General features: G+C 46.4%; 2 protein-coding genes across 2 annotated transcripts; both read left to right on the top strand.

Moving 5' to 3' along the window:
* Positions 1–5,190: 5,190 nt before the first annotated feature.
* On the top strand, positions 5,191–7,719 carry NEUTE1DRAFT_116796 (uncharacterized protein; the record flags this gene model as incomplete). Its single annotated transcript, XM_009852230.1, has 6 exons — positions 5,191–5,340; positions 5,420–5,569; positions 5,635–5,970; positions 6,021–6,182; positions 6,242–7,111; positions 7,171–7,719. The coding sequence occupies 6 exons, from the start codon at positions 5,326–5,328 to the stop codon at positions 7,189–7,191; spliced, it is 1,554 nt and encodes a 517-aa protein (XP_009850532.1).
* A 380-nt stretch (positions 7,720–8,099) lies between these two features.
* On the top strand, positions 8,100–10,874 carry NEUTE1DRAFT_80933 (uncharacterized protein; the record flags this gene model as incomplete). The annotated part of the gene is made up of 11 exons (XM_009852229.1): positions 8,100–8,235; positions 8,362–8,543; positions 8,605–8,687; positions 8,891–9,317; positions 9,414–9,573; positions 9,631–9,781; positions 9,888–9,953; positions 10,020–10,128; positions 10,211–10,229; positions 10,340–10,622; positions 10,722–10,874. 11 exons carry the CDS (start codon positions 8,159–8,161, stop codon positions 10,779–10,781), a joined length of 1,617 nt encoding a protein of 538 aa, XP_009850531.1.
* Positions 10,875–14,570: the final 3,696 nt, after the last annotated feature.

The raw sequence follows: 14,570 nt of genomic DNA, 5'->3' as shown, positions 1-14,570 counted from the left end.
TAATTAAAAAGGATAGCGAAATTAATACGCAAGTCGGCGCTAGAGTACCCAATTGATATATAAATCGACTTTATATATATTATTATGGGGTTATATAACTTTATTTATTATTAGTACTATTAATTACTAAAAGAGAAGGAGAAATTATTTATTCAGTTACTAATACTAATAAAAAGACGTACTAATAAATTCTTTTTAAATAATCTTATCACTATACGAATTTAAATTGTAAATAGGTCGTAGAAGCTATAGTAATAGTATCTCTAAACGAGAATAAGGAGGGGGTAAAAGAGTATAAAAGAGAGTAAATTTAAATTAATTTATTAATAAATTAAATATATATAAAGTATTAATTCTTAGTACTTTTAAATTTCGAAACTTTAATTATTAGACAGTAAATATAGGGATAGAAAGAGGTATATTGTAAAGCGTTAGAATATAGAAAGGTTATAAAATTGAATTATTATACTAAGACGGGAGCTAATAGGCATTAAAAGTTTCTAACTAATATAATACATTATATTGAGGGTATACTGACTAGAGGATATAGTAAGTATTTATAAATAATTTAGGAAAGTAGCTCCTATAGACCCTAATTGTATATTAATATATTAAAATCCTACTTTTTGAACTTAATAGAAATTTTAGGATTTTTTATAATTTTTAAACTTAAATAATTAACCCCCTATATTCTACTTTATTTTATTCTACTCTATTCTACTCTATTTATTATTACTACCGCGCGCCTTTCTTTTAAATTTAATTGCCCTTACTAACTGCTTTAATTTAATAGGTTTAAATTTATTATTTATTATATTCTATAAAATAGCCTCTTCCTTTATTAATTTTTAAAATATATTAATAATTATCTCTAGTGATAATTCCTTTGCGAAATTAATTTGGAAGTTTAATACTACTATTTCAATATTGACTATATTAATTAATTACATATTATTAATTAATTTAACTACTTCGTTAATAGACTTTATTATTAAAGTACTACCTTACCCAACGGATACTTTCTTAGTAGGCTACGCCCCCTTAAAGTATATTAGAACCTTAAACCTATTACTTCCCTACCCTTCCAGTTTATTATTACTATCTTTATTACTTTAGAAATCGGGGTCACCGGCCTTCTATTATTTAGCACGCCTTACCGCCCGCTTCTCCCGCGCTTTTTCGGTACGAACGACCTTCCTTTCTACGGCGGTTATTGTATTATACTTCCTTCTAACGGCAGCCGATTATAAATCTTTACCCCTATTATCAATAGTAGTACGTATTAACCGAATAAATAATCTAATTACCTATTCGTCTACGAATATACTTATTAAAAGAGAGTAGCCGTCGGTATTACTAAGGATATATATACCCGTTTTTATCTAAGCGCCCTTACTATTAAATTCTTTAATAAAGGGTTCCTAATATATATTAGAATATTAGACTTTACTAGTTTCGTAGGTAAAAGAGGTACTAGTACGTCCTTCGACTATTTATTTTATATATTTAATATATATTTTAAAACGAGTAAATATACTTTAGTATATTTCTTATATAAAAACCCAGTCTTTATCCTTATTCTTACTAACCTAATCGGTTAATACTCTTATTTAATATTTATATTAGTCGTGCTTAAAACTTTTACTTTCTTTTATTATTATTAAGAATCTACCTAATTAAGAATTTTTAATAGAGAGGATAAATTAATAGTATACTTCGAGAGATTAATAGTATAGTTCTTAGCTTGTAGTTGAGGTAGGGGATTACTTTTTTTAATTGGGTACTTAATTAACTACTTCTTTATTGTTAGATAATTCGGACTGCTTTTATATTGCACTTACTATTTCTACTACGTCGTTATTATTATTATCGTTACTCCTAATAGATCTCGCCCATTTATTAGGTAGTTGGGACGCGTCTCTAAGCGAAAGTTCGACTGTATTAGAGAAGACTAATATACTAGGAAAATTATATTCTATATAATTATTGATAATATTCTATATAGTATGTCGATAATAAAGTAAGCGGTCGATAAATACTAGAGTAGACGGTGTAGCTATATTTAATATAGTAACTCCTATAGAAACTAGGAAATTAACGATAAAAGGCAGCAACTATATTCTAAGTTAAGATAATAAAGAATCTATATACTAGTAATCCCCATATTGAGGGTTTCTATACTATAATTATTAGAATTTATTATACTATTAGTAATAGTATTACTAGGAGTACTGGGAGGGCTCGTATTAGGAGTTATACTAGTTAAAATCCTCCCTAATAGACTCTTAATTAGTATACTAGCTACTTATTATCGATATCAATAATATATAATACTTTTGAGCTTTTAGAGCCTTAATACTAGAAAAGATTATAACTCTTCTAGTATGGCGGTGTAGATCTATAGCGGTAGTTTAAAATATCCTAGCAACCTTTGTAGTACTCTAGTTGGTTATACTCTGTTGGGGTTAGACGGTTTTGGTTGGTTCTACACACTAAATTTTCAGTACGAAGCCCAACCCCCTACAACTGGTACTCCACACAGAAGTCACTCATCTGCCTATAAGGTTACGTTTATAAGGTTACGGTTACGCGAGCCGATCAGGCCCTAAGTCTGGAATTCCGTCTGAACGGGAAGGGACAAAGTTGGAAATACGCGCCAGGACACCAGATCCTAAGAACCAACCAGAGAGTGGAATGGTTGTGTGGATTCCATCTTGCATGAGCGAGGTGGGTCGTGATTCGCAAGGGTCCAGCAGTTCTGTGACAGTGCCTGGTGCACGTCCGTCCCCCGACCACATTGCACCGAAACGAACGAACCCCTTCCCCCCTTCGAGCTGTCAACTCGTCAGTCTCACTCTTTGGTATGCCGTATGTACGCAACTGCTCGAAAGGCGGAAATGAGAGAGAGACATGGACCATGAAGCTGGCTCACCTCCCAGAGTGGGAACTGAACACAATCAGAGCAAGACATGGAAAGTCTACGGTTTGGGAAACTGCTGGAAAAACCCCTCGCTCATCAGAACCCACGAAATACACCTATGTACTGGGAATGTTACCCTGCATGCTCTACACGTGTGCACTATTTTTGCTTTGTTACTTTGGGACTCCTACCGTTGGATGCCGCAGCAGGCAATCTCATCACATCACCTGTTCCCTTCCTGACGTCCAGTCCTCTGCATTTTGAGCAGTGGTCCTATAAATTCGGTCTTTGTCCTGGCCATGTACAAGACCATTGGTTTCCCACGCCTTTCATAGGCTATACATGTGACGGGAACCAGAAGCTTATCACGGTGGTGGGCTGACCAAGTCTTGGAAAACATGCGATGGTAGAGCCATCTGAAAAAGATAATTTGTTCCTTGACACCACCGTCACAATATTGCCAGTACTGCCAATATGTACTCGGCAACATCAGGGAAGCCAGGAGAGCCCTCGTTTCGGTAGACAAGAGGCCGAGTGAAGATGGGGAGGAGGTTCAAACTCGGATGCCCCCCTGGAAGTGTCACCATCAACGGGCCATCCATGCTGAATCCCTTTGCAACCGATATTGACCTCTTGGGTCCCATCCGTGTTTCTAAACTTTGTCTCCTCGTTCACGCTCCGTTTTGATCTCGGTTCCCACATCATCGTCGTGATGAAAGAGTCCCAGGCCGGAGATTCAGTTGCAACGTTGAATTTCGTGCAGTTGAGGTGCAAGTTGGCTTTAGATTCCACTTGTCCTGACTAGCCGGGTTGCCCCTGTGGGCATGGACCCTCAAAAGGCTCGGAGGCTCTTGCCCTAGCGTCATCAGTGTTTTAGCAACCCGGCAAGCACGGTTCACTCACCCATGATCGCCTATGTGAACTCACAACCCCAGACACACCCCCCACAGCTGTCCACCATGTCCACTGTACCTTACTGCCGCCTGCACTTTAGCAGCCTTGATTTGTACCTGCTACTAACTCAACGCTCCGATCTCATCACCCTCGTTCTCGACTCCTCCACACAAAGACCAATTATTCCCTCTGCCGATTCCCAAGATACCTATTTTCGTTGGCTACACGGCCTCTTTTCTTCGTCACTTGACGATATCCTCTCATTTCCATTGTTCCGGTCACGATCGACCCCCAAACGCCAGTCCTTTCTAGCATCCCAAACCACACAGCCAGCAACGTGCATCCATTCCTCCTACACTTACACTATTCCTAATTGGCAACTGATAGCCGCCTGCCTCCGAGTTGATCAGAGACGTTCACTCTTCGGGCTGATCCCAATCCTTCCCCGCGATCTCAAGGACAATTTCCGAGCAGCTGGACTGGGCGCCTGTTGGCTGGTGGCATTGCTGGACCATCAATTGATACCCCAGCTCACCCACCTCAGTTATACATACCACTGCCTAGAGGTAGACAACCTATACCAACTGTTCAGTTTCTGTCAGGGACCAGAGGCTACAGAGTACAGGTTACCTTTCCTGCTGTCATCATCTGCATCCTGCAATTCGATATTGCTCCCGCCAGCCTGTACCCGCTGGTACCTGAACATCATCACCTGGACCTGCGTCGTGGGGTCCAATAACAAAGACCAGAGACGGACAATACCATTGTGCGAAAACCTCGAAAGTCAGATCACAGGCCGTCACATGCCAAGCTGCCGCTAAATCAACAACATCAGGTCGGTGGTTAGCATTTTAATAACGGCCATCGTCCAGTCCCACAGCCTCCTAGTACCTCTACGACCCAGTTCCCACGGACGGAGCATCGGACCCGACTCCACTGAGAAGTTGCAGGAGGAGCTTTTGGGCCCACGAACAAGGCACGGAGATCTCGCTGTTTCTGCCCAGGCCGACCGGCCCAACAAGACCAGCCAGGCTCAGCACCTGCAAACCAAGCACAGCCAGACCCGTGAAGAGTGCTGCTGGCGGTGCCAAAAAAAAAAAAAATTAAAAAATTACAAGCGTGGGAAGCGGTCGAAGCGGTGCCATTCTGCCGCTGACTCGACCAGCCAAGAGCAAGTACCCCTGCTGCCACCCTGCTCCCACTCGCTACTGGTGCCCCAGGTCGCGGACAGTGGACTGTCCAATCTGCCGCCCACTTATACAAGACAACAGGCCTGGCCACGCACGCTCAACCCCTCTGCATGTTTCGCTGTTAATCTCGAGTTGTCCCGATACACCACCTCCCATTTCTCCATTGCTTCGGGTCCGCGTGGGCCAAAAGTTATTTCAAGATTCTCGCGACTTGTTTTCCAGAAGGGCTTCCAAGTGTTCCTTTGTCTGTGTTCGCATCTCCCGCTGCTCTTTGAGCCCGGCATCAACCCGATTATACGCACCTTTAATCATCACCTCAACATGTCGCTAAAACAGGTCAGTACACCTTTTCGTCTCATATCGCCTCCTTTTATCCGATCTGGTTCACAAAGCTCACATACCATGATGGCTGCAGGAAATAGAGACCTGGGTCTCTGCCCTGGCGCAGTATGACAATAGCGAGTTCGATGCTGCATTGCAGGAGTTCGAAAAGATTGCCGACACCTCCAAGATCCTCTTCAATATGGGCGTTATTCATGCGACACTGGGTCAACACGAGCAAGCTGTAAGTCGCGGAACATACTCTTTTTTGGTCACACGGACCTAAGCTTACTGATACTATTCAATCAGGTCGAGTGCTATCAACGAGCGATCCGGCTCGATCAGTACCTAGCTGTCGCATACTTCCAACAGGGTGTTTCCAACTTCTTGCTTGGCGACTTCGAGGAGGCATTGGCCAATTTCAACGACACACTTCTATATCTTCGAGGCAACCAAGTCATCGACTATGCGCAGCTGGGCCTTCTCTTCAAACTTTACTCATGTGAAGTCCTCTTCAACCGTGGTCTTTGCTACATCTACCTTCAACAAATCGAAGCTGGTATGCAGGATTTGTCGTATGCGGCCAAGGAGAAGGTGGTTGAGGACCATAATGTGATCGATGAAGCGATCAAGGAGAACGCAGAGGTAAGCGCATCGCGGATCTCCAAACTGTACTATTGCTGACGAGTGCTTAGGGCTACACCGTTTTCTCTATCCCAGTGGGCGTCGTCTACCGACCAAACGAAGCGAAAGTGCGAAACCTAAAGACCAAAGACTATCTTGGCAAAGCCCGCCTAGTGGCAACATCAGATGCGAACAATGCATTCACTGGTTTTGCTGGTGCTGAAATCAAGAATGTTAGTCTCTCTATGTTGCCCTTTCTCCTCTTTCGCAGTTGCTGACATTAGGAAACCAGGCTGGGAAACTTGAGGTGAAGGATGATAGGCCAGTCGAGTCTCTGTCTTTCGCCGCTACCAACCTCGTCAAGCCTGGGCTACAGAGCAAAAGGCAACAGTCGGAGCCCCCGACCAACCGCAGCATGTTCCCGCCGACACCGCCCCCCGAGAATGAAAAGTCGCAGATGAGCCGCGGTGCTTCTGTCCGAAACGGACCCAAACCCATGCCGGCTAGGCTTAACCTCGATAAAGTCCGACCGAGTGATCGCTACGAAAAGACGTCGCCAGAAGAGCCCTCTAGGCGGCCTTCTCGCGCAGCATCGGCCACCCCATCCCGAGGTTTCTCCCAACGCGAACAGCCCCCGCCGCCAAGAATGAGACGGTCTCAACAGGAGGAGGAGGACAGTTACCCGAGCGAATTATACGATATGTACGGCGGCCCCGGCCCCAACCGAAACAGCCGCGGACAGAGGAGCAACCGAAGCGCCCCGCGATACATCCAGGAAGAAGACGATGAGAGCGACTACGACGTTTCCTTCGATGAGGCTGAATTTGAGATGGTATCTGGTCGTAGGCCCAGTCTCAGCACGGTTCGAAGCTCCGGAGGACGCGGTTCTTCTAGGCGGCCTGAACTTCGCAGCATCCGTGTTAAGGTGCATGCTGGCGATGTTCGCTACATCATGGTCGGAACTGCCATCGAGTTCCCCGACTTTGAGGAGAAGATCAGGAGCAAGTTTGGGATTCGCCGCCGCATCAAGATCAAAATCAAGGATGACGACTCGCCAGATGGTGATATGATCACGGTGGGCGACCAAGACGATCTTGACATGCTCATTCAGACAGTCAAGCAAAATGCAAGGAAACAAAGATTGGAGACCGGGAAGATGGAGGTAAGTTTTGCCGCTTGGTAATTGTCCTGCTGCATTGTTCATACTAACAACATCAATAGGTCTGGGTCCAGGAGATATAGAACCAATTCGCCATATCGGTTTTGCTACGCTCACCAATTATACCCTTAGACCGATAACGACGGATTGATGCATGAACTTAACGATGTTGTCCTCTTCTTTTCTTGTTCTGTTCTTCGGGATTTACTTTCGAGTTCAAGTCCTCATTCGAGTATCGAGTATGGGCCCTGTCGACAGACCTGTACTTTTGGCATGAGAGGCTGTGCCCTCTATGCTTTGTATCGCAATACCCCTTTTGCATATCAGACTATTTTGTTTCTATTTTTGCATGGCATATTTGGATATATAAGGTGAAGGTGTCGGGCACCAAGGAACAAAAAATCCTAATATGTTGTAGCCTTGAAAATATTTGCTTGTCTCTTTCTCAAATATCCTCCTGCTGACATCCCATATCGATATTACCCCCTTACCATGTTTTATACCTCTTTTTTTTTGTTCCCATTCTTGAATTTGAGACGTGAAGGTTTTTGGAGTCGGGTCAAGCAAGGTGTATAAGAATGATGATTTTCAAAGAAAACAAAGTTGGATATTCGCGAGCACGATTCAGTTTATCATCATACCGTTCACAATGTTGAGGCGGGTGATGGATGGAGGAGTCATGACGGACTGACGAGTTTCAGAAGGAAATGTTAGTGTAACAAGGAACCCCACTGTAACACCCCACTCCTTGGAAGCTTGGAATGACAGAGCTTCACTTTTGAGAGACTTTCGTGCTCTAGCAGTTGCGTTCGGTTATCGATGGCATGATACCTGCCCTTGACGAGAGAACCTTACTGGCAGGCACGCCTCCCATAACGCCCACTCGTCATCTATTCCGCTTCCCTAGTAACTACCTAGGTAACCACTTTCAACCTGCCCTCTTCACTCTTTATTGCCTCACCCTGTTCCGTTCTTGGTTTGATACATATCTCTATCCTCCCTATTACCTAGGTATCTTAAGCCCATCAGGGATCAATCGGCTTCCTCAACATGAGTGCCTCCAACGACAGTGGTAGGACACTACCCAGAGTATTGGTAATAGCAGGGTCGGACAGTTCGGGCGGAGCGTTAGTACCTTTTTTTATTTTCTTGATTTCCAGTATCATCAGATCTACGCCCATGTTTTCTCCGATATCCATATTTTCGTTGCCCTTATTTCCTCGGACTTGGAACAGCGATCTGACGTAAAACAGAGGTCTCGAAGCAGACCAAAAAGTCATTGCCGCTCATGGATGCTATGCTATGACAGCTACCACCGCATTGACGGCCCAGAATACCAAGGGAGTGTACGGCATTCACGAGGTTCCGGTGGACTTCCTAAGGAAGCAGATCGATGCTGTGGTGGGTGATGTCGGTGTTGACGTTGTCAAGACTGGTGAGCTCGTCTCCTTTTAAGAAAAGTCGTGAATGAGCACTAATGACTTTACTGGAACTAGGCATGCTTGCTTCGGCCGGCACTATCGAGGCTGTTGCTCAGGCTCTTCAGGATCACAAGCTCAAAACACTGGTTATTGACCCGGTAGGTTTCTGATCTTAGCTTCTTTGTTTGTTTGTTTGTTTGTTTGTTTACAATGCCTTACCCCTTTCTGTCTCCCCAGTGCCACAGTGCACCATCCTCTACTGAGTTCCCCACCCACCACCATGCTAAGAGTTATCTTGTGACATCCCATCGCCTACCACTTACCACAGCACTTCTAAACATATACTTATACATTCTCGTAGGTAATGATCGCGACAACAGGCGCTGAACTCCTCCCTAATTCGGCCTCCCGTGCTCTCTGCGAGAAACTCCTCCCCATAGCCACCATCCTGACGCCTAACGTCCCGGAAGCGAACAAACTCCTACTCGAAACCGGCCACGACCAGCGCCCGGTTCAGTCTGTTGCCGATCTTGAGGATATTGCCATCAAGGTGCAGAAGCTTGGGTCAAAGTGGGTGCTCGTCAAGGGCGGTCATACTCCCTTCCGCAGGGATGGCACTGAGGCAAAAACGGAAGATGAGATGGAAATCGTCGTCAATGTCCTCGTGGGACCTGCTTCAGGGGAGACGAAGAGAGACACAGAGGGCGAGGAGAAGTTGCAGATGGTCAGGATCGAGATGCCGTACCAGAGGTCTAGGAATACCCATGGTACTGGTTGCTCCTTAGCTTGTGAGTTTGAGTCTCTTTTACGCCCGCCCCTATCAAAGAACCCGCGAGTTCGTGGACTTTGTGGCGATGAACTGAATGACTAATCATTATTATCAGCCGCTATTGCCTCGAACCTCGCCAAGGGGATGGACATGGTTCCGGCTGTCAAGGCCGGAATTAGATATGTCGATGCCGCAATCAGGACGGCGCCTGGGTTAGGCCAGGGGAACGGGCCCCTCAATCATTTTCACTCCGTCAAGGCACTTCCATTCTCTTCGTGAGCTTTCCCTTCTCTAAGTGATTCACCCGCATCTTGCTGCTAATGCTTCATCAGCGGTCACTTCCTCGATTATCTTCTTGAACGACCCGACGTGGCCCCAGTGTGGGACCGCTACATCCATCACCCGTTTGTCATGGCCATGGGTGATGGGACTCTACCGAGAGAGTCATTCAAGGGATATCTGATGCAGGATTATGTCTATCTCGTATGTTCTGGCTTGTGTGGCAGTACCGAATTATGTCATATTGGCATTTATCTTCCCAATTATACACCTACAAAACTCCACGGTACTGACCCGTTGCCTGGTACAGATCCATTACGCCCGTGCAAACGCATTGGCTTCGTACAAGGCCAAGAACATCGAGGACGTTGCTGGTGTACGTTTACCATCATGACTTCAATGCTTTCCATAAGGATCAGGCTAACAAAAGGGGATGGCAAAGTCGGCCGCTATTGTTGCGAACTGCTTCAGGGAGATGAATCTCCACGTCCAATATTGTGCTGGTTTTGGCATCTCCAAAGAGCAAATGGAGAGGACTGAGGAACATCAAGGTAAAACTATCCGTTTGCTCTCTGGAACCTATGTATCAATTTTCTCAAGAGCGGGATCAGCTAATATCCACGTCTTGAACAGCATGCACGGCATATACAAGGTAATTCTCCTTATACGCTACCCTACTAGGCCTTCCAACCCTTTTTGCCGCTTTCTTTGTCCCTTCTCAAGCCACAAACCCACTAAACACCTGACCACCCAACCCTACAGATACGTCCTAGACATAGGCCAATCCGAAGATTGGTTCGCTCTCCAGATGGCTCTGGCCCCATGTCTCCTCGGCTACGGCGCCATCGCCAAACACCTACACGCCTCCCCCAACTCCAAGGCCAACGAAACTGACAACCTCTACTGGACCTGGATTACCAACTACGTGGCGGATGACTACGTCACCGCCGTCAAAGCGGGCCGCGAACTGTTGGAACGGCATGCCGTGCTGCAGAGCTCCGGGAGGATTGAGGAGTTGGTGCGCGTTTTTATACATGCTACCAAGGTGAGTGACAACTACTTGTTGCTTCGAACGGCTGGGCGAAATATGGAATACAGAAGAAGGAGAGCAGAGCTAACGAAGTGGTTTGATCCGGCGCTCTAGATGGAGATTGGATTCTGGGAGATGTTTCCGTACAAGGCGGAGGAGGGTGGGTCCCAATGACCGTTGGCCGAGAGTAAGAAAGGGCTTGATGGACGGAGGCACACGATATGACAGACAGCGTTGGACACAGCAGCATCTATTTTCTGGGGTCGGTTATCTTTGACTGAGCATCAGATTTCTTTCTGCGTCGCGCTTCATTCCGCTAGCTCTCCGAACTTTTGTTTGCTCAGCTGAATCCTCGGTTCTTCTATAAGCGAGTAGCAAACAAGTGTGAGACTGTTTTCCTATCTTAAACACTGCAGGCTACACTGGTCGGCTAATGTACTTGAGTTGCTCAGTTGTCTCGCTCCCGCCGATGGCACTTCAAGTTGACTGCACGCACTTCGATTCTTTTCACTACCTCTACTCACACTCTCCTATTGACCGTGGGTTCTAACGCTGACGGAGGCATAAATCACCTCACTGATCGGGTTGATCTGGTCTAACAGCACTGTGCTGCACTCAGTCTTCCTTCCTCATCAACCACCGCCCCGTCCCAGGCAAACATTGACATCACCATTTACTCCCCAACAAATCGCCATTGTACACGGAACACACGACGAACCGAGTAAGTCGTAAAGGAGCCAGCGATATCGATGAACTTGGGTACCTTTGTTAGTAAGTGTCGAAGCTCAACACTGGCAAAATCGATCGCTCTACTACCCCCTCTAACAAGCTTCTGGAGAAAAGCCCTCTCCTGATTTGCTGAGTTAGGTGTCTTCCTTCTACTTCTCGCCAGTCTTAGCAGACCGCTGCACAAGTTGGATGGGGCGAATGGTTTACCGGCCGGGAGTCAGAGAGGAGTACTATCGCCGGCGGAGGAAGTCGTCGAAGGTTGTTTGTTGACAAGACTGGAGGACTACTCAAGTGTCGATGTTCATTGACTGCGAGACGCCGCCCTCACTTAGCCCGGAAAATCCATTAATGCTTGAGGTGCAGCATTGTACTGCAGTTTCCGAATTAATTTCAGTTTCGTGGTTTGAACGAGTGAAATTGTAGTACGGCTTCTTGGTCAATGAGTACAGACATATCTAGAGGTATGTTCGCTCTTTAACATGCCAGTGCTGATCTGTTCACTCCGTCAGTCTCGTACAGACGAACATTTTGGTCGCTGTCTCGCCAGCAGCACACACTTTTTCGTGGAGCGAGTTCGGGTTTGATTTTCTCAACGCTGCACCCGCCGAATGTACCATTCCACCGATTTCGTTAGAGAGTGTACGTAGTAGAGCGATCGATTTTTGCATACTTGAACAAACTTGAGCTCACTAACAGATACAAGAGGTGGGTACTTCTGTACGACAATTGCTCCTTTGCCCTTGCTTACTGCAGAGAGGTGGTATACGGTATACTGTACCAGAAGATACTAGGGGGGAGGGAGGGGCGTCCGTGAGGGAGGGAAGTGACGATGCCTTCGTGCTGGGGCTCGGGGTGAGCAGTGACTCTGACAGAGGAAGGTACGACTCGTGTGAGTGGGAAGGACTGCTTGAGTGCCGCGATGTAAAGGCGGACGGAACTGTAGTAGTTCATCGCAACTTGAACAAACGAGTGGCAGTGACGACCAAAGACCAGCGGTTGATTAATTCAGCATTGCGGCGCTAACTGAAGGCATAACTCCGGTACGGTAAGCAGAGGTACCTCTAGGTATGAGCAAGGGACAGATAGACCACGGTATTCAACGGACGGGCTCGCATCATAGTACTGTCCTGTAGAGAATCACTAATACACTGACAAGTGAGCAGATAATTAAGTCTAGGTAGTACAATGGCCTTTCTGTCTACAAGCTTCAGTTCCGTACTGACTGACACCTATGGCCTGCACTTTAACTTCATCAACTGCAATGTTTTGATATATGTGGCACTGCACTGCGGTTGGGACTACAAAGCTCATTGATTCGTAAAGTGAAGGTAATGTTATGCCAACTGCAGTGGGTTGCTAACTTCAAGACTTGATTGAGTAGAAGAATCGTAGCCACATTGCTATACCATGACTATATAATGTACTCAGATCTAGCGAATGACTGGAGATGACAGAGCGATACACTATACAACAATAACGTTCAGTTGCGAGAGAGGAAAATACCTACTGATCGCAATCACTTGGTCGTTTTTCAACATGATCTCAACCCACTCAAGTGTGCCATATCAAACAGCATCTTTGCTGGCTGAAGGTGTGACAAGATGTGCTTGTGGATAGGTAATTATGCGAAGCAGCTTGGGACACTCATGAATGCCTATCCATATGAACTCGCTGGAAATCTACCGACAAGCCGATCTCATTCATGACGAGTCAGTCCACATCGTGGACAGCTTCTTGCTAACATGGCACGTCGGAGACAACTCCGTCATCAAAGTCCAGCCAGCTTCAAGACCGACTTGAGTTTACCAGCAAGGATCCTCAGACCGGGTGCTCTGACTCATGCACTTTTTTTTCACTCACCACCTCAGTGCCGGCAACTGAGTCTATAGTGAGTACTTACAGCAAATAAAACTGAAGATGACTGTACTGTGTATCCAAAAGAAACTTCCACTTACCACGCAGAAGCGGGCTGATAACCCAAGTCGAACACCGATAGATAGGTAGAGGTACCTATATGGATTTCGACTCGCATCTCCGCGGTTGGGGTGTTTTCTGACCGCCGGCGGACTCACCGATGGGTGCGGACCTTCAAATACGGAAGAGTTGCGATTCTCATCCGACTGATCACCAATAGCACGACCTCGCTCGAAAGTGCAATTGCGACAAATGGACATTGCATCGCTGGCGCCCTCCGGAGACTCGTCCTCCTGAAACGCGCCTCCTCCCTGTTCCCAAGTATTTCGATATTTCACTTGAGGTCACCCTTCGGTTGTTCTATCCTGCGTGATTCCACGTCAATAACCAAGTCGGAGAAGGTGAGCTGAGTTGGCCTGTTGGTGTTCAGCGAGCGGTCTGTAGTCTGACCTGTCTGCTTGGTCTGCTGACCGCTCGCTGTTCCAGCCACTGTCTTGACACGTATGTCTGTGTGTACATAGTATATGTGTCCGACGGGGATCCCCTCAGCACAGTCCACTAAAACATAGTCCCATTCACCAGCTTCACGGTTTGTATTCCGAGGCCGTCGGCAATTGCGACAGGACAGTTGGAATTTGAGGTTGTAGCTGGCGCCAGCCCAGACTTAGTTCATGGACAGAGCCTCACCTGTAATGGGGAAACTACACTAGACTGATGCGTGCGATATATGGAGGAAGGTACAAGAAGCAACGATGCCACCGTCGTAACGTTGCTGCCATGTACTTGAGGTAGTTTTCCCCCATGTATATTCCGGTTCCTTCCTCCGCAGAGCTGCAATAGCCATCTGGCAACTTTTTCGAGTTCAGCCTCCACACCTCCATCATCCGGTTATGAACTGAAGAAGAACTGCCAAGCCTGTTTCCATTCAAGTCTTCTCCAACGAGAAACGAAAGCGGCTTTCGCTATCAACGATAATTGCGGTTGGTGTTGACAACCGCAATCACAGGCTTTCACTCCGTTTCCTCTTCCCCGTACATCGGCCTAGCGCCGGTATCGGTTAGTAATCACCCACCACAGCCGATGACTTCAAGCCGTCGGATTACGGCTTATGCTTGCTACCATCACGAGGACCACGAGACCACGCGAGAGTGGGAGTACTAGCGATGAGACAACCTGCGACAAGAGGCTAGAGAGCACTTGCTAAGGTGATATTGTGCTGCTGTGTTGTACATGATAGCCTGTATCCATGCGTTCCGATAGCACGCTACACCCAAAGGACATATAGAGGGGGTTGGTTACATACCAAGGGGATCTGATTAC

This window comes from Neurospora tetrasperma (assembly GCF_000213175.1).
Source record: "Neurospora tetrasperma FGSC 2508 unplaced genomic scaffold NEUTE1scaffold_3, whole genome shotgun sequence".
Classification (NCBI taxonomy): domain Eukaryota; kingdom Fungi; phylum Ascomycota; class Sordariomycetes; order Sordariales; family Sordariaceae; genus Neurospora; species Neurospora tetrasperma.
Note: the sequence above shows the minus strand (reverse complement) of the source record. Positions and strands in the feature narration are given on the sequence as shown.